Below are 22572 nucleotides of genomic sequence, written 5' to 3'. Positions count from 1 at the left end.
CAACCAATTGGAACGAACATCTTCGCTTTCTAATGTCATTTAGCCAAAAACACACCGATCAGTTAGCTGGCACTTATCTTTATTACCTAAGTTTTATAAACATGTAATTATTTGAAATCTTAAATTGTAATTATTTAATTATCTGAAAAATGATTTCATTTTAAAATATACATATTTGAAATATAAATTAATTGTGATTAAAAATTTCTCTTGATCATCCCTTGAAAAAAAAAAAAAGGGAAGTCCATCCTTGGAAGTCAGAAGAAAAGGTCGGGCAGGAGCGTGTCAGTTAAATTAAGTGAAGGACACACTGTTTTCTCTTTATCGTTACCGAACAAACGAACGACTAATTAAGGAATCCATATTTGGTAATATATTTGGATCACGCCTCCAAATGGAAGCTATGACAATACCATCACAAATGAACTATCAACCTAAATAGCCTTTCCAAGATTCGTTTTTTCACTTTCACCTTTTCTTTACACAGATCTCTCTCTCATCACCAACAAATTCTCCTTTTTTTGTCACACTCTCCAATTCTTCATATACAAATCTAATTATCACAATCAACCTTCTTTCTTCAAAGATCTCTGGGTGTTGGCTTCCGGGTTTCATTTATTTTTCTTGGCCAGAATGCAGAAGAAGGTGGTGTTGGCTGTAGTATGTGCTACCGCTGTGGCTGGGGCTGTTACGGCGGCCATCGTTGTCAAGCGAAAAATGAGGACGGGTGATAAGTGGGCCAAAGCAATAGAAATAGTCAAAGATATGGAGGAAAAATGTGCCACCCCTATTGGGAAGCTGAAGCAGATTGCTGATGCCATGGTTGTGGAGATGCATGCTGGTCTTGCCTCTGAAGGTGGAAGCAAGCTGAAGATGCTCATCAGCTATGTCGATAATTTGCCTACTGGGTATTCTAATTCTTGCTTTTACATCTGCATATTGTGCAGCTACCCATGTGATATGTGTTTTTCCAGTATGTGTACTTGAGATCCATTATCTTTCAGTTTTCTACATTTATGTCTGTTTGTGGCTGAGATTGAGATGTATTTTTGTTTGCTAATTATGTTTATTCATTTTTATATTTTGTTTCGATCCTTTGTAACTCCACTTGCTACTGCTCGCTTCTCATTTACGCCAATAGATATAAAACTCACATGAAAACATGGTATTTAACCAGAGTATCAATCATATTTACTCCATAGTATGTACTGTTGTCCTCCATAATATCTTGTATTTCATTTCTGGGACTCAGTTATGAATGTATTTTGTTTTTTATATCTATTCCTAGGAGATCCAATGTGACTGGATTACTTGATATATGTTTAATTACTCTTGGGGACTTGTAACATATCTACATGTACACTTCGACTCAAGTAAGCAGCTGTATGTTATTTGGCTACTCACGTCAAAGTTGTGAATAGAATTACATTTGTCTCATACATGTTGCTCAATCTTTGCTTTTGTGCATATATTTGGTCCCTTTCAATATCGTAGTTTACTGTTTCGTTTTCTTTTCTCATAATCCCTTGCCAAGATTGTCAATTATTTTTTTAACATCATTACCACGAAAAAGAGTATCCTAGGTGAATTTCGCTGACAGATTCAAAATATGTCTATATGGTGAATCGTTGTTTTCCTAGCAACTATGCAACTCAATTTTCAGCCTATCTTTTCTGAAGGAACTTTCTGGACCTTTTGTGCTACCATTGTGCTACTTTTTTTTCTTCCAATGAAATAGTATCTCTTCTAAAATTGTCATTGAGGTTTTTAGGCTAGACATGCAGTAGATGAAAGGAGGTATTGTAATGTGTAAATGCATAATGTGGATAAATATATTATATCCTTGCTAATGAAATAACAAAAATGGATGAAGTTTTAGCATTTCTGACACTTATTTTTAGTGTTAAAATATGGTCCTTGGAGTGTGGATCATCAAACAGACAACCTCCATGCTGAAATGGGCATGAAACTAGGCTGTCTTTTACCATAATGATTTAGCCGATTCTGGTTTGATCTTCCTTCAACTTATATGCCCTTCAATTTTTTCTTTTTTCTTTTTTTTTACACTATGATGTGCCACTTTTTCCCACAAGCTATATTCCAATACTTCCTCTCAAGTGCAATTGGGTTCAGGCTCTTCGGCTTAATTGTCATTTGATATTGCATGGGTGGCCTATCGAACTTGGGTCTAACTCCTCTTGGCATTCTCTCAAGGTCTAGCTCCACTTGGCTAGCTTATTGAGTCCACCTAAGTATGGCTCAACTCATAGGTTTAAGAGTTATACCTTAACACTCTGATACCTTGTTGAAAATACAAGCCCACTTGTGTGGATAATTAAACATCTCAGCCTCCATGCTGAACTAGGTTTGTGACTGGCCTTGCCACACCAAAATACTTAGGCCATTTTGATTTGGTTTTTCTTGAATTTATATGCCCATAATTTTCTTGTACACTGCCCCATGCGGGACTTGTTTTCACAAGCCATATTCCAATAGTTAGTACGAAAATATTGTATTCAAGTCAATCCTTTTTGGTTTGTGTTAGTGCAGTGATGAGAATGGATTGTTTTATGCATTGGATCTTGGTGGGACAAACTTCCGTGTATTGCGGGTGCAGCTTGGGGGGAAGGATGGCCGTCTTGTAAATCAAGAATTTGCAGAGGTGCCTATTCCTCCAAATCTGATGACTGGGACATCAGAAGTAAGTGTTCGCTTCTAAATAATTTCTATTACTAATGAAGCTTCCTTTATGGATAAGGTCTCTCAACTTTCATATACACTTGTAATTTCAGGTACTTTTTGATTATATTGCAGCAGAACTAGCTAAATTTGTTGCTCAAGAAGGTGAAGAGCTTCGACTTCCTCCTGGTAAAATGAGGGAATTGGGTTTCACCTTCTCGTTCCCTGTTATCCAAACATCCATTGCTTCTGGGACTCTTGTTAGGTGGACAAAAGGCTTCTCCATAGATGATACAGTTAGTCCGATTTTCTTGAACTCGTCTACATTTACTTATATCAAAATTTTTTTGGTTTTGTATGAAGTGAATATCATTGCTTTCATAATTGGATACTATCTACACTCGCTTAGATATTAGATTTGCACTCTTTTCTTGACTATTTATGTGACTAATACTGTGAGTGAAGGCATGACTCATCCTGATTTCTGGAAAATAGGTTGGCCAAGATGTTGTGATGGAATTGACCAAAGCAATGGAAAGACAGGGTGTTCATATGCATGTATCAGCTCTGGTAACTAACTTTTCGATTTTCTAGTTAAAACTGATAAGATCTTCATGTCAGTGCATCAATATCTTTTTCCTCAGTCTCGTGCTGCTAGTTGCTATATGTGCTTAATGTGTCAGTTCTTCAGAATATTGCTACAATACTTGCCATAAAATTGTTTTCTGGTTTAAATTTGAACTTTGCTACCAGGTTAATGATACGGTGGGAACCCTAGCTGGAGGCAGATACTTCCACAAGGATGTTATTGCTGCTGTGATCTTAGGTACTGGGACAAATGCTGCTTACGTGGAATCTGCACAAGCAATACCAAAATGGCATGGTGCTCTTCCCGAATCTGGCGAGATGGTTAGCAAATTTTAGCATTTATTTTTCTAGTTTAATTCTGATTCTAAATTACTGAGCTGCTGTTCATGTTGCAATGTAGGTTATCAATATGGAGTGGGGTAACTTTAGGTCGTCACATCTTCCACTAACTGATTATGATCTTGCACTGGATGTTGAAAGTTTAAATGCTGGTGAACAGGTAATTTATGATATATTTTTATTCCACTAAGCTTTGCGTCTCTAACTAGCAGTACACTGTGTTAGTAATTATTTAAATTATTTTCACAGATCTTTGAGAAGGTAATTTCTGGTATGTACCTGGGGGAAATTGTGCGCAGAGTTCTTCTAAATATGGCTGAAGAAGCTGCATTTTTTGGTGACACTGTTCCCTCAAAACTTAAAATTCCTTTCATATTGAGGTAACTTAAATCAGCTAATTATATGCTACTGTTCATGGACTAGTCTACTGATCCATGTCAAGAAATTTTATGTCCTAGATGTGAACTTTCAGCAAAAATATATAAGTTTGGAAGAACTTGTCTGCTAATCTATGGGAACATCAGGAGTTCAGAAGTGGACTTTCCATTTCTATTGTTCATTCTAGGAGCTAAGTCAAATATTTGAGTTTGTTGGTTATTAAGCCTTTCATCTGATTATGTCAATATGAGTTCATTGCATCTTCATATAAAGTTTATCTCATGTTCTATGTTGCTGGAGAAGTCATGCGTATGCAAACTACATTGCACTTGAAAAGTTTACTTATCTCACCACACTTATGATTGATAATCTCCAACTGCTAACTAATTAAAACTTTGTTGGCTTACTCATATTAATTAATTTGAAAGGACGGAAAAAAAACGTGGCTAAATAATGTACCTTTCAGCATCTAAGAAACGAGAGACCTGAGGGTTCATTTTGTATTGCCAATAGAACTGTTTATGTGGAAAATGATTGCTAATACTTGTAAGCAAAATTGGTTGCTGGTTAGTGAAAGGGTACATTCTTTTGAGGACGGAACACGGTGCTGAGTGTGGTGCCATAGAAGGGTAGTATTTTCGCAATTCACATTAATTCTCTTGAACCGGCCTTTCTTTTTTTCCCTTTTTTGATTTTGAATGCACGCATGACCTTAAATGTTGTTGGCTTTCACTGATTTCTTTCTTATGATTCTCTCTCTCTCTCTCTCTCTCTCTCTCTCTCTCTCTCTCTCTCTCTCTCTCTCTCTCTCTCTCATCTCCTGCCCTACATGGGATCAATATCTTTCTTCATCTACCACAAGTTGATATATACATTTACTGAAAGGAGAAAAACTAAGGAATCACAAGTATACATTTGTTAATACGGTTTTCTGTGTCTCATTTAGTTTGGCATGACAAATGACCAGTTGCTAGTGGTTATGTTCAGTGGCTGAATCTTCATCCTTCAGACTTACACTACTTTGGTTTGGTTTGATGCTAGTTGGTGTGTGCTAATTTGAGAGCCAAACATTAGAGTTTAAACTGAGGCAACTTTGTTGCTGAAACTTGGAAATCTTTCCATGTTATAAATTTGTTGGTCATCAGTTGTAAACTGATTATAATTATCGTTTGTGTGTCTCTGTGTCTGTATCAAATGTTTTATTGTGGTTGATATGCTTGGCATTACAGGTGTATTTTATTTTGTTATGGTATACATGCACCACTGAAATGAAAAAGGTTTTATCTAAAGTTTAGTTGTGAATTTTGGATGGCAGAACACCTGATATGTCAGCAATGCATCATGATACATCTTCTGATCTTAAAGTGGTGGGGAATAAATTGAAGGATATTCTAGAGGTATGTATATTTTCCAGCAAGCTAGTCCGGACATTTCAATAAATTTCAAATCTATATTGCTATTAATTTCAAGTCTAACTTCCCACGAGCAGCATAGGCTAGTTCACTGTATCAGGGACCTACTTGGCTTGACCTGAAATGATGTTGGGATTGGGTACTAGACTTGGCCTGGCTTTTTTGAGGACCAACTCTGGGTTTTTCAGGGCCTTGTTTGCCCAATTAACAAAATTTTCATTTTTCTTAAATATATGAACCAGGTAAGGCAACTGTATAGGCTCGAACAATGTCCAACTTGTCTTTTGAACATGCCTAGTGTTGCATTATCTTTTGGGCCTATTTGGTATTACTATTAGAGCTGCTATTGAGATAAATACATTTTTTAAATAATTTAAATCAAATTGAAAAATAAATTTTCATTTGCTTTAGCTTGAGAAATAATTTTCTTCAAACTACTTTTTTCAACAAAATCTAAATTTATGCTTTTTTCATAATGCTCTTTTTAACCCTAGAACTCAATGCCAAACAGAGCCTTTGTTTGGTTCATAGTAGTCTATAGCTTCAAGTTGCACCGAGTTAAAAATTCTGTTAAGGGATCTCCGTAGTGCACAAGGCAATTCCACTTGTAGCCATGTGTAGAGAAGATTTGCTCACTCCAAGGGCTACTCCCACTTCAGGATATTTCTCAAATAATACATATATGTACATTCAATAAATTGGTCTCATACAAAAATAAACCATCACTCTCATAATAAAATCGCACAATCAATTTCTCCGACCGAATGCTCACCTCTAATCGTCTGTGAAACTGCCTTGCATTCTTTAAGTCTAATCACTTGTGTTCTTGCCTGCTTAATTTCAGATCCCTAACACCTCGTTGAAAGCAAGAAGAGTTGTCGTTGAGCTTTGCAACATTGTTGCCACCCGTGGAGCTCGACTGGCAGCAGCCGGAATTTTAGGTATCCTGAAGAAAATGGGGAAGGATACAGTCAAAGAAGGGGATAAAAATAGGACAGTAATAGCCTTGGATGGTGGATTGTATGAGCATTATAGTGAATATAGCAAGTGCATGGAGGATACTCTGAATGAATTGCTTGGAGAAGAAGTGTCGAAAAGCATTGAGATTGTGCACTCAAATGATGGATCTGGCATTGGAGCTGCTCTCCTTGCTGCCTCGCATTCGCATTATCGTTAAGTTGAGGATCCTGCCACAGGAAAGATATCTGTGTTTGCTTTTTGAGCTGCATTGCGACCTTTCGGCACACTTCTTTTTCCCTTTAATCATCTTGTCCTCGTGTTTCTGCATTGAGCATTCTTCAAATTTGATTTAGAAGAATGGAACTGTGAATATTTAAATCACACACCTTCTAGAGCACGTAGAGGTGGATTCAATATATTGAAGCAGGACCTGGAAGTGGCCATTATTTTTCTGCTTCGGCCTGCAATTCCAATGGAATTTTCCTGCTAATGGTTCCCAGTTCCGTCTGGTGGTAATAATAAAGTGAATTCTTTACATGTTGTTTTCAATTTTCAGTATCTGTTTCTGGGTTGCTTCCTAGTAGATTCATCCAGTGATTCTGATGTGGAGCATGTTAATAAATCAATGTGGATGGTGAGCTTGTCATTCCAAGGTGAGGTTTCTTTATGCATGAAATACATAAATGTTTTGACAAATTCAATTGAGCAAATGGCTTATTATTATTATTATTTTATTTTCTCTCTTTTAGATTTTAAACCGGTAATTCATAATTTTGAAGAAGAGTTCAATATTATTAAATTGATTGATTGGGCAAGTGCTGTGATGTTGGTGGCTAGTGAACAAAAAATTCAAAGACACATGAATATAAACATGAGGAAAAAAATGGGTGGGTTTAACATTCTCAAAGTGAAGTGAGATGTATTATTACAAGTCCCAGAATTTCTAGCATTGAATAGTTGTATGAGGAGACTTGGTCATTGACAGTGACACCAGTTTGCCCTAGAATTATCAAACAAAGCATCAGGCAACCTTGAAATCATACCCATTTGAAATTTCAAAACAAGGTCGTCTTTATTATACCATCTTCTTTTTATTCTTCTTTTCAATTGGTTGGCTTCTTCTTTTAAACAAATGGGTCATCTGAAAATTTCCAAATTATTCATTTTTTAATGATTAAGTTAATCAATCTTTCACCATCTTTAATGATGTGTTTGGATGAAGTGAAAGAATGTTTTATGAAAAAAAGATAAAATAAATAATGGGAGATAACCCTATTATAAATATAGTGTAAAAAGTCTAGCTAATTAATCTCTTTCTATTTTTAAAAGTATGGAGAGATTTTAAGTTTGAAATTTTAGTTGAAACAGTAAATTTTAAATAATTAAAAAAATAATAATATTGATATGCTTAGTAATTAATTTAAAAAATAATAAAAAGTCAAATATGTAAGGTGTTTAATTGGATCAGTTGACGTGTAAAACTAAAAGAATGAGAAAATTTGTGATTAGTGTAATGGATTAGATGTTGTGTTAAGCGGTGTCCCAGAACATAGAATTTCTTGAGACATATAATGTAATGTAATGAAAATACAAAAAGGAAATGTACAAAGAAACAGAGAATTGACATATTCATTGTGTTTTGACCAAAACCCAACTCTCCATTACCGTATATTGGTGAGTGGAGGTTCCCAACTGCCTTAATTTCTTTTTTTGTTTTTTTCTTAGTCCAAAAGCAAATCAATTTCATGTTGATTTTTTTTTTTACTTGCCCTAGTTTGAGAATTCAGTTTACGATTAATAACAACCATTATAATCTATCAATTAAATCATACACATCTTAAATAGTGGAAGTCCTCAAAGATGTGTGTCTTGGCTGGACAGCAACTTCGGAACTGAATTATTTTAATAATAAATAAATAATTTAGTTATTCTATTAATAAAATCATTTTTTTATTAAAATTTATTTTTAAATTATAATAATTTAATTTTTTAAATTTCACTTTTTAAAATTTTTTAATCTTTTTAATTTTAATAATTTATAACAATTCAATCATTGTAATTTTAATACCGTAATAATTTAAATTAATTCTTTTAATTCATAATTAATTAATAATAAATTTAATAAAATAACTAAATTGTTAATATTAAAAAAATAAAAATTATAAATATATATTTTTTTAACTGAAAATATATCATACTTAGAAAATATATATATATATATATACACAATTTTGAAGAAAGACAGCAACAGGACGCCGTCCATCCATCCATAGCTGTGCTTGTACTTATGCTTATGATGGACCCACCATTTTGTATCTTCGTCGTCGTCGAGTTTCATTGACTTTAACACCGTAAAGGGTTGTTCAACATCGCAGATGAACGCCTCGGATCCGTCTATACATGTTTTTTTTTTTTGCTGTTATTTTTGGAATGTATGAAAGTTAATAACTAATCGATTTAATTTAATTTTTTTAATTTTTTATAAAATTAAAATAATTAAATTTTTTAAAAAAATAAAAATAAACTGAACCAAAAAATATATAATTAAATTAAAATTTTAAATTAATTAAATTTATCAATTATTTTTATTTAAATGTTTCACTTCTCCTATGGATCCATGATTTGGAGTCGATTTTCTTCATTGTTGGCTTCTAAAGATCACCGACAGACAGTTGGTTCCCAATGGTCGGTGTCGTTTACAAAGGATGATCTTCCAGATTCTTGTTCTAGGTTAGGGTTTTGGTTGTATGCGTTATGGCTTTATGCTGGGTTTTATATTTTTTGGTCCTTTGACAAACTTTCTTAATTCATATTTCAAGTTTGTACTATTATGTAATGAGTTTTAGCTCAATTTTTTTATAACGGAATCTCATCTGTCTTAATAAAAAAAAAATTAAAATTTTTTACCATGCATTTATTAAAAAAATTAATTTTAATAGATTTTAACTAAAAAATTTGAAAATGAAAGTAGACCCTAATTAATATCAGCAATTATTGTCATTCTTCCTGTATAGTGTTTTACATTTTTATCCATTACTTGTAGATTCTCTTCATGTAAAAATAGATAAATAAATTATTAATAAATACTAGTAATCCAATAGAATTAAATGGAAATACAGAGATAATGGCATTCTTGTAATTGTAGCTTCAACACAGCTCAGCTCCACGTCCTGAAACTGGAAAGGAAGGGCCACTAAGAACAGTGAATACGAGTAACCTGAACATATACATAATACATATAGAGACTCAAAACCCCAACTTTTCACCATGATCCTTGACCCATTTCTTTCTTCTTCTTAACTCCGCCAAACTTGGTGGCGGGGTGGCACCGACACCTCCACCAAGTTTGGCAGAGCTTGCGGAGGCTTGTGATCTCCGTCCATTAAAACCAACTCAGCTCTCTCGCGAGCTCTCTCCCCACTTTTGGCCTATACTTACAGGTGTATGTATATATATATATATATACATGTATATGGCACACAGGGTGAAGCCAGGCAAAGCAAACAAGAATATAGATATGGAAGAAAAACAAGTGTTTAATTTTGTAAGTATTGATATAATTCTTGGTTTCCTCTCTGGGGATCTTTCAAGAATGATGTTTTATGATGTTATTTTTGAGTTTTTGTTACAACTCTGCATACTTGTTCTACTTTGAGATTCATGTTCTCCATTGCTCTCTCTCTCTATCTTTCTCTGTGCATGGCTGAATGTGGATTCAATGTGATAATCACAGGTTTGATAAGTCATTAAATAAAAATAAATTATTGTTATTAATTTAATGAATTATTCCTTTATATATATTTTTTATTGATAGGAAGAGTGTTGCATGTTCTTTGATTTCTATATTATATATGCACTAATATTAACATCTTACAGATCTTAATCTGAGGTGATAGACATATAGTTGGGCCGGGCCGGGCCGATTTAGCGCCCTCCTCTGGTGAAGCTGGAAATTACTGTGATTTTATAAGTAGCTTCTCTTCCGTAGGCTTTCATTATTTTAGCCCAACAAGTAACTAGCTTAACATTTGTCCCAGAAAAATATTATTTTAAAATTAATTGTGTATTTGAAAAATAATGTAACTAATTAATTAATCATAATATTTTAAATATATAAACAAATGAATGAAAGTCAATTTTAATTCATTTTCTTATAGATATAGTTTCTTCAATAATTATCCAAAATAGAGATACACTCATTCAGTCATTCTAAAAAATAATAATAATACATACATACATACATTTTTAAAATAAAAAATTGGTGAAATCTCAAAGAATGTTTTTATTTTATTTTTTTAATATAATTGCATTATCAAGTATTAAAAAAAAAAGTTATATATAAGAAGGAGAATATGTGTAATTTTAATAGTAAGATAAGAAAAACAATTCCCCTTGTAAAATATGAAAACAAGTCTTATTTTTCGCCTTTAAGTTAGGCAGCTCTCAATGAAAACGACCCATCAAAGCTCCCCAAAACATCTTTGTATCCCATTTCAACATCTAGCCATTTCCTTTTTGCCTCTTAAGTACATTGAACATGCCCCAAATTCATCTCTACAGGGAGATGCCTCCACTGCAATCCAAGATCACTGGTGGAAAATCTAAAGGAATCCAGCTTATGGGGTACCGAAGAAAAAGGATTATTATCATTAGTGCTGCCTGTGAGACCTAGGAGCATATCATTATCTAGGGTTTTTATTTGGAAAGGGATTTAGGTCTAGCCTTTTTAACTAAAAGGGTATTAAATTGTACACTTTCTCACCACCCAAAGCCAAAAGGACACTTTGAAATAGTGTACTTGTTTGTTCCAATTGAATGAGAGAGAATAAAGTGTTTGAGCTTTACAGCCCCATTATTCTTTGTAGCTTTGTAGGAGCTTGATAGATCAACAATGCCATTGATGATTTTCTCACTTGGCTCAAGGCAAGTACACCTAGATACTAAGATTGGTTCGATAACTATTTTTAAGATTTCAACACCCAAATCAATAACACTAATTAATAATCTTAATTTTAGAAAAAAACTATAATAAATTTTCTAAAATACCTTTAAAATGATTCTATTTTTTCACATTTTAGCATTAAATGACTTAAAAGTGTTAGTAAGAGTATATATGCCAACTAATGCTATTTTAAAATTTTTCAAAGTAACAGATAATTTAAAACAAAAAAATAAAATAAAATTAACAGTTATCATCGGTTGTCTTTCAGGTTTTGGAAATGGGAACTTGTACATTAATCTCAAAACACAGTTATTATGCATTGTTTCCACATTGCATTAAGGCAAAGAGAGCAAGTTAATGGGAAAAATACATATAAAAGCTAGGCATAGAGAGATATATATACTGTGAGAGTTGCAGAGTTGCATACAGATATTATAGATAGACAAAATGCCAAACTAATAACAATAATAAAATTCAAGTCTTCTCTTCTCTCTCTTGAAGCTTCAAAAGAGAATCATCTTCACAGCAAAATTCATCCTTCTCATTTCATGGCTACTTTGCTTTGCTTGTTGCTTCCAACTGTAAACAACACAAAAAGATTAGAGGGTGTGACTTAAGTAATACTAAAGTAAAGAACAGAAGTTTCTTAATGATATAATTAATCACTCACGGCTTAGCTCAGAAACTTCAGAGCTCTTCAGCACACGAAGCCTCTTCACCGTTGACAAAAACATGCTACAAAATTTAGAACAAAGCAAGAAATTTAATACCCATGGAGTCTTGGATGAGCACATGATAAAGATAGGAATGACAATGCATTGATTTGTGGGATTGGATGCATAAGGAACAGACAAAATTGATGATTTATTATAGATAAGTGTTCATGAGGAATCTAACATCTACTCAAGCTAAACGACATAAAGCATATAATGGTGTTAGGAATATAAACAAGAGATTGAATAATTAGAAATTTGCATCAATCAGATCAACAGTGATAAAGATGCTTACTGCCATGGGACATCCCCAACAAGCATCCTGTCTCCTTCATTATCTTCATAAACAAGAGTATATTCCCCACTTCCATCCAATACACCTGTAATTGCTTTCTCTTCATCTTGCTCGTTCATGATTCCACCAGCAGCAGAGGAATCTCTTTGAGCTAAACATGCAACATAAAAGACAAAACAAAATGAGAACTTTTTGTGGGATAACATAGACAGGAGTTTACATCTGATAAACAAGTAGTAATTTTGTCCAATGAAGTTGAAGCTTAAACCAGGGGCCTCAGTGTAGTGTAATAAAATAAAATGGAGTACCCCCACATGGCAACTAGACAGGTGTAAAATTCTCTTGGTATCAATGGATTGAGACTATGTCATGGCTTGTGTAAATGACAAATTGACAGTGTATATTAAATTTATTGAAAAATCATACTGGCCAGATGACAAAACTATCAAATCACCACTATTTCAATGGCATGGCAAGACTACTGAGAACCCATTATTGGTCAGCACTTCAATTATATGCAGCAACATCAAGCAGGTCTTAATGGTTAATAATTTATCACCACATAGGTCAAATTTTTATAGAAAAGGTCAGTGAAAACCTGCAAGGAGGCCTCTGAAGAGTTCATCAACAGCAGTGGACAATTTCTCATAGCTGTCATAAGCTTTGAGATCTACCTTCCTTCCAATGGGGACACCATCCATATTGATCTTCACAAACATTCCTTTTTTGCAAGTTTCAACTGGTTTTTCACTAGCAACCTTCTTGTTTGGGCTTTCATTTTGTGAGTCAATAGCAGGTTTTAAAAAGCTGCTGCTTGCAAGATTTTTCCTGAATGAACGAATTGGAGGCCATCCCACAACTGGACCAGGAGCAGTTCTGCTTTTAAACACGCCATTGAAGATTAAATCAGACAGAAAAAACAAATCTAAGTGATACTTAAGATTATTAGTGTTACATAGGATGTAAAGGACATAGTCTATAAAAGAAAACAAATAGAAAAGAACAAAGCATGTAGGAATATAGCAAGGAAATAGCAGCTACACAAGTTCCACAAGCAGTTCCATGTCTCAAGAATTAGAAGACAAAAATAGAAAAATTCATTTCTCAAGCAATTAAGAAGTATACCACAAAGTCCAATATAATAAACAGGATGAAGGAGATAAGATATAAATCACTTTGGAAAGCAGACATGGACAGAAAGGATTACTAGAAAAGCAAAAAATTATAAAGAAAAGGTAAGCTGTTGATGGCCAAACTAAGCTCAAGAGAAATCAAGAACCAGTTAAAAAAAGGTAGTAAAATTTTTAAAATGATGTGGTGAACGAGCGTCCACAAGCACTGATTTGAACAGAACAAGTACCACTGAAGCAGAAAACACATTACAAGCATAAAAACAAGAAACAAACAATGTAATGATGATGGACCACACATCATCTAGCAAGGTGAACATGTGAGTGAATATCCTGTCAAAAGTTTTATTAAAAAGAAAAAACACGACAGACAGAGGGAGAGAAAGAAGTAAAAAGCTGGAGTACCTTTTCTGAGAACTGTTGAGCACAGCTGTATTTGCAGGAGCTGGCTGTGAAAACGCCTTCTTTTCTGCACTCTGCTGCAAGTCTACTGCCACTTTAGTGCAACAGGGCTGTGAGGATTCCTTCGCCATTGCAGGCAGGCCCTGCGGTGTTGTTACTGTTTTTGATGGAAACTGGAGAAATGAAGCAGTGGCCTTTGCTTGTTGTGATAGTTGTTGATTGAACCATACAGAACCAGGCTGTAGATTCTCAGGTGAAGAAAACTTGTGGATTTGTTGGTTTCCATTGGAGAAGTATCCAAGAGAGAAAGGAGACTCGTCTCTTTCTCTATTTTTTGCGTCTTTGGAAGCATTCTCGCCAAAAAACCATTCTTCACCAGGTGGACCAAGCCTTAGTTCAAGCTTCTTCTCCTCTGAGGACCTTTCATCAGCTCTTTTAACTAGCCATTCTCTTTCTCTTGGAATCAAATCCAGCAACTGAGGACATGCCTCACCATTATTTGAACAACCCTCCATTGATCAGAAGCTAAATATCACTTTCTTCTTTGACTTTTAACAACAAAAAGAAGCAGGAGTTGTGGAAAGCAAGCAAAAGCTAGAGGTTTCTAACGCTATGTATGAACAAAGCTTAACTTAAAAACCATATCATGAGCAAAGGAAGCAAATGAAACCGAAATATAGAAACTAGTTCGAGACCTTTCGTTAAGAGCCCATTAACCAGCACTCAAGAACTTGAAGACCCACATCCTCAAATGATGTTTTTTAACATAAAAAAGAATAAGAAACAGGTAAGAAATTGAAACAGAACCTTAAGATATCAAGCTGCCAACACAAGCACCAGCTTTTAAAGCCTCAACCTATAAAATCCTTAAACACATCACTCTCAGAACAGGGAAATAATTACACCAACCCCACCCGAGAGAAAGAAAAACCACAAGGTTAAGTGTTTTAACAACTCAAAGGCTCAAGACAAGGAAAAGAGACATATAATAGCGACTTTTGTATTGTTTTCTAGGCACGCTTAGTGGGTTCTATTTGCTTTTGGGCACAAGAGGCGACAAGAGATGGGTGATTTGGGTAATAGAAAAGAACTACAGAAGCACAGAGAAATGAAAATAGCGGCAGATAAAAGAGAGAGAGAGAGAAAGAGATAGAGAATATATACGAGAGATTCCTTTATCTCTCTCACACTCTAGAGCCTAAAAACAGAAAACGGTGTAATTTAGAGCAAAAACGTACGCAATCCAGAAGAAGGTCCTCTAAAAAACGTTAGGTTGTTCATCAGAGGAAGCAAAGCGTGCAGTTGCTGACCACCTCCCCCATACAAAGCTCTCTCTCCCTCCACAACGCCACTCAATATAAATTGTAGCCTTATTATATAGCACACACTACGCCAGGGAACATCCCCCCTTATTAGAGTCTACGATAGAGAGATAAAAAAGAGAGTCTAGTGAAAGAGAAAGAGAGAGAAAGTCTACTGAGATAGAAAAAGGAACCCACTTTGGATTTAATTAAGCTTTATTTGGGATTTGAGTCAATTGACCTTTTATTAGAACACAAACCCACCAATCAGAAGGGTAATGGTTTACCAAAATTCTAATATTCTAACCATTAAAACCACCTTTTAAGTTGATTTAGATATACCCTTCAATTTAAAGATGCAGAAAAATCAATCCTTTTTTGCTTGCATAACTAAATAAGCACATTATTTATTAATCACTTAAGGAATGGTTTGATTAAGTTGTAATTTTGATTAGACAAAAATCAAAAGAGAAGAACTTTATGTTCAAATCAAGACATGCGAGTCAAACGGGGTTGCTTTTTTGAGGTGAAGAAAACGGCTATGTGGTGAGGATAGTGAATCCACAGATTTAATGAAAATTCTTCTTGTTTGGGGACGAAGAGATGAACAGATAAATGAATGAAAATTAAACTTGAAATTTCATACACATATAACTAATTAATATTAATAACTTATATACAATTTACAATTAAAATAAAATATTTTTTTTAAACAGCATAATTAGAAAAGTAGATAGAAGGATTTGCATGATCCACTTTTGCAGGGCTTGTGCAATAAAAAATGCAGATCCCATGATGGTGTCTGTTCTCTATCTTCGTCCATGGTTACATTATCTCTACTAATGGGTAATTGGATAAACACTATTAAGAGAGCGTTTTCATCAAATGATGTATGATACAATGGTTTTTGGCCGTTGGATTGATTGATTTTTCTTCAGATATGAGTCGACATTTTGCAGAACCTGACAAAATTCTTAAGCTTTAACTCTGATACTAATCAGAGTATCAGTAGACAAGGAGACCTTTCTGTTGGATCTTTGTTGTGTGTATTGGATTATGGCTCTTTACTGTGCATCTACATGTGAAATTGTATTAAATTTACTTCCGGGCGGCTGCATGGCGGAGATGGGAGTGCTGGGCCGCACCAACCGGGGCAACTTTAGGGCGGAGACGGGAGTACAGGGTGGACAGTGGCACTAATTCTGAATTTCTGATCAAATATATATATATTTTTAATAAAAATTAAATTTTTTACATCATTCGATTATGAGTTTAAAAAAAATTTTCACATATCTAATTTTCTTTATCATAGTTAATGGTAACATTTATTTTATATTTTAAATTATTTTTATTTTATATTCTTCATTTAATTTTTTATAATAATTTATTATAATTACTAATAACATATATTTTATTTTTTTAATTATAATATATATGTCAATTCTAATTATGCCATTGAATATGTGTATTTTTTATTTTTTATAAACTAAATCTAAATAATAATTTCGTTTATTTTTTTTAATCGAAAAATTAAGAATTAAAAAATAAAATTTAATATCTCGCAAATTTACTCAAATATATTTATTATCAAATTAAGTCTAAATCAATGAATGCAATAATTACATTTGTTAATGATTTAATTTTAAGAATACATATAATTTTTACTTTTTCGTTGCTTTAAAAATAAAATTTATCCTATTAAATTATTAAATTCTTAATTATTATAATCTCATATTAATATCTATTTTTTATTGAGCTAAATAAATTAAAAATTATTTTAACTCGTTATATATATATAATTATAATTATTTTAACTATATATTTATTTATTTATTTATAAGTTTAAAAAAACATTATCCACTTGAAATTAAGTCCTGAATCCAACATATACACAAGTGGCTCACCAACCCAACCTAACTTTCGCTGCATGACCATAGTGCCCTTTCGTGTTATGCTTAAATTCTTTTTTTTTTTTTGGAAATAAGTGGGAAATAGGCAGACATTCTTGTTAATATTTTCCTTTAATTCATTTATTTCCTTTTTTTACTTACAAAAAGAAAACACACTTGTATTTATTGCTACTGCTGGCTCTTACTCAAATTCTCATAAATTTGAAAATGAATTACCCTTTATTTGCCGTAATTTATTTTATAAAAAAAATAATTTAAATGAATTTTTATGTATAATTTCATATTTAAAATAATTTTTTTAAAATTAAAAAATATATATATTATAAAAGTGATTTTGCAACTTAATTTATTAAGCGAGTAATTGTAATTATTTTATCAAATTGTCTCGTTTAGACATATGAAATTTGACTAAATAATTTAAAAATATTTTAATTTATAAAATCTATAAGGAGTGAATAAATATTTAAAATAAAAAAGGAATATATTTCTGTCAAATTTAGTATTTTTCACCAATTATATATATCTGTGAGTTAGAAGCATATTTTCTCACATGTAAGTATCATTTTGGCACATGATCTATTTATAGAATGTGTGATTGAAAATGATGTCTTATGAACATATCATATCATGGTCCTAAAGAAAATTTATTACATATATTATTGTTAGGGTACAAATTCTTTTCTTTCTTTTCTTTCCTTAAGTCGGCGACAAAAATGCTAGTTGTCCTATAATTATTCAAAGGGTGTGCGTAAAAAGTTCAAACATTAAACAAAAAAGAAAATCATTATATTAATTACATATAAAAAAATGAAAAATATTAATAAATAAGTTATAATTTTAAGAAATATAATTATTTATAATGTAATTTAAAAAAAAAAAAAAGGGAAAGACAGTTTATTGAGTATGGATTAGAAGGAAATTTGATAGCGTGGAGAGAAGAATTGATGGGTAACGTGGTCGTTCAGTGTCCACCTGTCATTCTTGTTCCCTCAATACACAACTCGCCGAGTTTTAGGTCTGATAAGGTAACCACAGGTCAGCTGTGGTCTGTGGTTCGATACTGGTAACAAAACCTAGCCTGGTCTTTGGGCCTGCCTACTGGTTGCTCATCTTAGGTTTTCGTAGGCACGTGTCATCCTTCAAGGCCCATGCTTTTTTGTGGGTTCCAATTATTTTATCTTCCCTCTCACTCGCGCTGGTGACGCGTGGAAAGGTAAAAGAGTTTATTTTATTATAAACCAAATATAATAATGGAAATATAAATTACGGTATAGTCTCTTGATACAAATAATATTCGTTTTATGTATTTTAAATTTTATATTAATTTTGTAATTACTTCCCGATACTTAAAAATCATTATAAGAAATAGACATTCTTAAAAATAATTTATTATTAAAAAAAAATGAATATAACACACTATGAGATGATGAGTAAAACTCTAAATTAAAATTGATAATTTTGAGTAATATGAAATTTAATATATCTCACACAACGTAAGATATTATATACAGAATGCACTCATAAAATACATTAACTATTTTTTTATAAAATTTTAACAAGGATAACGAGTGAACATCCGGGTTCATGTCCCCACACTATCTTGAACGGGGATCCTAATCTCAAGTAATAGTGGAAAGAGAACAGAGCGTGGACCGTTGATTGGAAAACGGACGGTGATCATCTGGTGAAGAGCATAAGAGGAGGAAACAGCTCGTGATATAAATGTCAAGTCGAGAGTAAAGCTCTTTTAATGAGAGGAGAGGAGGAGCGGGCTGTGCAGTGGTAGTGATGATCTCTGTAGAGAGTGTATGGTGGGGGAGAGTTTATTGCAACTCCTACGTGGCGCACTAGAGGATTTAGTCTTGTCGTGGTATTCAGTTTGATGGGATTATCCCGACCATTCGATTAATCATGATTTGCTTTTGGCTTATATTGTTAAAAAATAGAGATGAAAATTTGAGTTGATCATCATATCATTAATTTTCAATTATAATTTATTATTGGAAATTTTAAGGAATCTTTTTAAATTGTTTTTAAAATAATTATTCACATGCAAAGGGATGGATCATTTTTTTTTGTTATCCTTAAATATTAATTTTCCCACGTTCCTAACTAAACATGATAGAAGCAACTCCGTTGGGAACCATATCTTTTTTCTTTTTTTTTAAAAAAGAAGGATAATGAAGTGAACCATTTTGATATACATATCCTCAACTTTTGGCTGCCACCAAACTCATTCTTTTTTCCAAGTCCATCACTTGATTAATAAAGGAATTAAAATTTTTATTCAAAACAAAAGAATTAATTAAAAATTCATTTTATTTTTGCTGTGTCCTATTTATTTAATCCCAATTTATTAGTTTTTTTAATGAATTATTATAATTCATTTAATGTTTGTGATTGTGATAATTAGAATCATGAGTTGGTTGTCTAAAAAGTAAGATGCTGATTACAGTCACCATAAAAAGCCTCTTTTCTTGATTATTATTACATGTAATAATGATGCAATGCATACATATGGGCCTCCTCTTCTTCATATATATAAAGAAAAAGGAGATTAAAGTTTAATATCTTAATTTATTAGTGTAAAACATTATTTAATTTTGGATAAATAATTAACAATTATGATTAGGATTTAACAAGTCCACTTGCTTTGAATTTTATCATCACCTCCTATTTGTGTCCTCATCGTTGATTAACTCCAGATTTGCATTAACTTAACATAGACATGTTTTACCTTTTTTCCATTTACGTGAAAAATTAAATTAAAATAAAATAGGGATTATAATAAAAATATTAATTAATTTCATTAAATTACTTTTATTTTTAAACTAATTCAATTTAATTAATTACTTCATTTGAAACTAAATACTAAAAAAAAATCGATTATGATACTTTGATATATATCATTGTGGACCACACTAAATCATATCTCTGAGAAAAAAATAAAAACAAAATCGTATGTTTGTCAATCTTTATCTTTGGCATTCTAGCGAGCGCTAAGGATAATAAGGAAGTGTGAACACATTATGCGCCGTCAATTATGCAAGTATTTTTAGTTTTAGGCGTGATAATTATGAAAAATATGCTATTTTCTTTTCATCACCATATATTTCCTTTCTCTATTCTAAATCCGGTGTTAAATTTATCTTCAACTAAAATTAGTTAATTCATCAAATTTATTTATTTATTTTTTGAAATGGATCAAATTTATTTTTAAGTTACATCTAAAATAAGTTAAAAAAACAAATATATATATATTATATTAAACACAAATCAAAAGTTGAAAAATTATAATTAAAATTGAATTAATCATATTTTAGAGTAAATATTTTTTAAATTTAATGGTTTAATTAATATATTTTCATTTTTTTCAAGCTAAAAAATCTCTCTAACAATTAATAAAAAATGCATTTAATTTAATAAAATTAAAATATGAATAAAATTTAGATATTCAGTTAATCAAGTACAAGGAAAGTTTGTTGTGCTATGGTTCTCAACCACCCACAAAGCTAAGATGCCAAGCAAGTTCCCTAAATTCCTACAAAAAATATCCCATCTATATAAATTTATTTTATTTTCTTCAAGTCTTTGAACCCAACTTTATTTGATTATGAGCTGCAATTTCTTCAAAGGAGTTATGAATTTTGACAATTTGGTTATACATGGTTTTGTCCAAAATAGAAAGAAAAAAATATAATTATCAATTATAGCTAATTGAAATGATAAGAATTTTCACTAACTATGGCTAGGATTTGAAAGTTCAAACCATAATGATGACTTTCAATTGCAATAAATAAAATCAACCCTAATTGGCAAATACCAATTGTTATCTAGAAAATAAATTTCTTAACTGAAAGTATTTAAGAAAGTGGAAAACAAAGAAGCCCAATATCCCATTCCACTTTGGAGGCCACACTCACCAGAGCTGGCCTGGAATAGGGCTTAGTAGGCGGAAGACATTGTTTTTTCTGGAGAAAATTTGGGCCGGATCTTGATTTTAAATTTGAATTTTAAATTTTAAATTTTAAATTTAATTTTAGAATTTATATTTTTCCGTTTGGCTAATAATTATGTAATTACTAAAACTTGAAGACAAATTAGCTTGAGATTTTAATTAATCAAACAATTTTTGTATAATCTTTTTATATTATGGATACAAAGTATAGTTTTCAATGTTCTGTAATTACTGAAATTCTCTTTCATTTTAGTAATTAGGATTTCAAAAAATAATATTTCATACTTAAATTCTCTGTTCTCTTCCTATTATCTTTCTCCAATATTTTTGAAAAACTATCATTATCCTCACTCGTATATGTCCTAAAGAAATCTTCTAAACTCAATGAATCATCACTTTAAATCTTTCACGATTTTCTCCCGCTTTTAATCGATGAATTGGTTGCTGTTGTTCTGGGTGGGACGAATAGCTGGTCAATTTGCGAAACCATGATCGGAGCCTTTTGAGGAAAAGAACAGAGTAAAATTGCCTAGTTACAGAGGGGACAACGTGAATGGAGATGCTTTCAACGAGAAGTCGAGAATTCCTGACCCACACAGGATGATCAGGGCTTACTGCCAACCAGCAACAGCTTTTCTCTTTTCTTCTTCTTCATCATTGTTTGGAAAATCTATTGTTTGAAAGATTGAAAAATTGGAAATCTGCTGCTTTGGGTTCACCGATGACAGTGACTTCATGCCCGATGAATGGAGTCAGGACAGCCGGCGCTGCAAGATGACAATCCAATGTTGCGTCCCGTCATTGGTGTCACCGGCGAAGCCCGAAGCCATGCGTTGTGACAGCATGGAGAGCTCGGTTGTCTCGAGGACGGGGGAAGACAATTGCGGGAGATCGTGGGGTCTCTTGCGATGCCTTCGACTTCTTGCGCGCCGGCTGTGGAAAGGAAAGCCGGCGAAGCGCAAATGTTGGCTGTCATCGGCCATCCGGGCTGGCGAGGAGAGCGGGTCGGCTGTGCATGCACTTGGGTGGCGGCAGCTAGGGTGCTTCTCAATGAAGAATATGACCTCTAGCCAAATTACGGTTTGGTTCCTACAAGGTTTTTAAAAATTGGGCGATAAAATTAAATTTTAACAATTTTTTCACTCAATTCTTATTTTTTTGCAATGATATTTTAAATTTATGAAAATGCAGTAATTAACTTATAAATAATATTAAGACGTAAATTTCTTTAATAATAATAATAAACAAGATACATCTTGATAGATTATAAATATGAGATTTAAAAGAATAACAATTTAAATCATCATTTTTCACGGGTCCAATTTTTTTTTTTATATATTTTATAATATTTAGACGTTTCAAAAAATTTAATTAATAAAAAATATATTTTTATTAAATAAAAATTTAAATTATTTTAAGAAAAATATTCATTCTTTTGAGGATAAAATAGTTTCTTATATTTTAAGAATTTTATTAAAAATTTTCTATATAAATTTATTAATATATTTTTATTTTTTAAATTAAAATTAAACAATAAAAAATAAATCATCTTATTAAAAAATATT

General features: G+C 32.3%; 2 protein-coding genes across 4 annotated transcripts; one reads left to right on the top strand and one right to left on the bottom strand.

Annotated features, from left to right (window-relative positions):
• Positions 1-309: 309 nt before the first annotated feature.
• On the top strand, positions 310-6905 carry LOC110612918 (hexokinase-2). Its single transcript, XM_021753775.2, has 9 exons — positions 310-908; positions 2551-2701; positions 2793-2975; positions 3175-3249; positions 3433-3588; positions 3668-3766; positions 3856-3986; positions 5300-5381; positions 6241-6905. Exons 1-9 carry the CDS (start codon positions 634-636, stop codon positions 6571-6573), a joined length of 1485 nt encoding a protein of 494 aa, XP_021609467.1. The 5' UTR covers positions 310-633; the 3' UTR covers positions 6574-6905.
• A 4764-nt stretch (positions 6906-11669) lies between these two features.
• On the bottom strand, positions 11670-15209 carry LOC110613774 (auxin-responsive protein IAA18). Of its 3 annotated transcripts, none has more exons than XM_043956199.1 (5): positions 13842-15204; positions 12905-13185; positions 12307-12457; positions 11969-12033; positions 11670-11877 (listed from the first exon to the last, which is right to left on the bottom strand). In XM_043956199.1, the coding sequence occupies exons 1-5, from the start codon at positions 14351-14353 to the stop codon at positions 11840-11842; spliced, it is 1047 nt and encodes a 348-aa protein (XP_043812134.1). In that variant the 5' UTR covers positions 14354-15204; the 3' UTR covers positions 11670-11839. The 3 variants fall into 3 exon arrangements, with proteins under 3 accessions (XP_043812134.1, XP_021610766.1, XP_043812135.1); XM_021755074.2 differs by having other exon boundaries at positions 12905-13182; positions 13842-15194; XM_043956200.1 differs by lacking the exon at positions 11969-12033 and having other exon boundaries at positions 13842-15209.
• Positions 15210-22572: the final 7363 nt, after the last annotated feature.

The sequence above is a fragment of the Manihot esculenta genome, chromosome 4 (genome assembly GCF_001659605.2).
Source record: "Manihot esculenta cultivar AM560-2 chromosome 4, M.esculenta_v8, whole genome shotgun sequence".
Classification (NCBI taxonomy): Eukaryota; Viridiplantae; Streptophyta; class Magnoliopsida; order Malpighiales; family Euphorbiaceae; genus Manihot; species Manihot esculenta.
Note: the sequence above shows the minus strand (reverse complement) of the source record. Positions and strands in the feature narration are given on the sequence as shown.

Coding starts and splice junctions, on each gene's coding strand:
- LOC110612918 (XM_021753775.2), top strand. CDS start 634: ATGCAGAAGAAGGTGGTGTTGGCTGTAGTATGTGCTACCGCTGTGGCT. Junction 909..2,550: donor GTCGATAATTTGCCTACTGG/GTATTCTAATTC, acceptor GTGTTAGTGCAG/TGATGAGAATGGATTGTTTT. Junction 3,589..3,667: donor TTCCCGAATCTGGCGAGATG/GTTAGCAAATTT, acceptor GTTGCAATGTAG/GTTATCAATATGGAGTGGGG.
- LOC110613774 (XM_043956199.1), bottom strand. CDS start 14,353: ATGGAGGGTTGTTCAAATAATGGTGAGGCATGTCCTCAGTTGCTGGAT. Junction 13,186..13,841: donor CTCAACAGTTCTCAGAAAAG/GTACTCCAGCTT, acceptor CGTGTTTAAAAG/CAGAACTGCTCCTGGTCCAG. Junction 11,878..11,968: donor TGAAGTTTCTGAGCTAAGCC/GTGAGTGATTAA, acceptor TGTTGTTTACAG/TTGGAAGCAACAAGCAAAGC.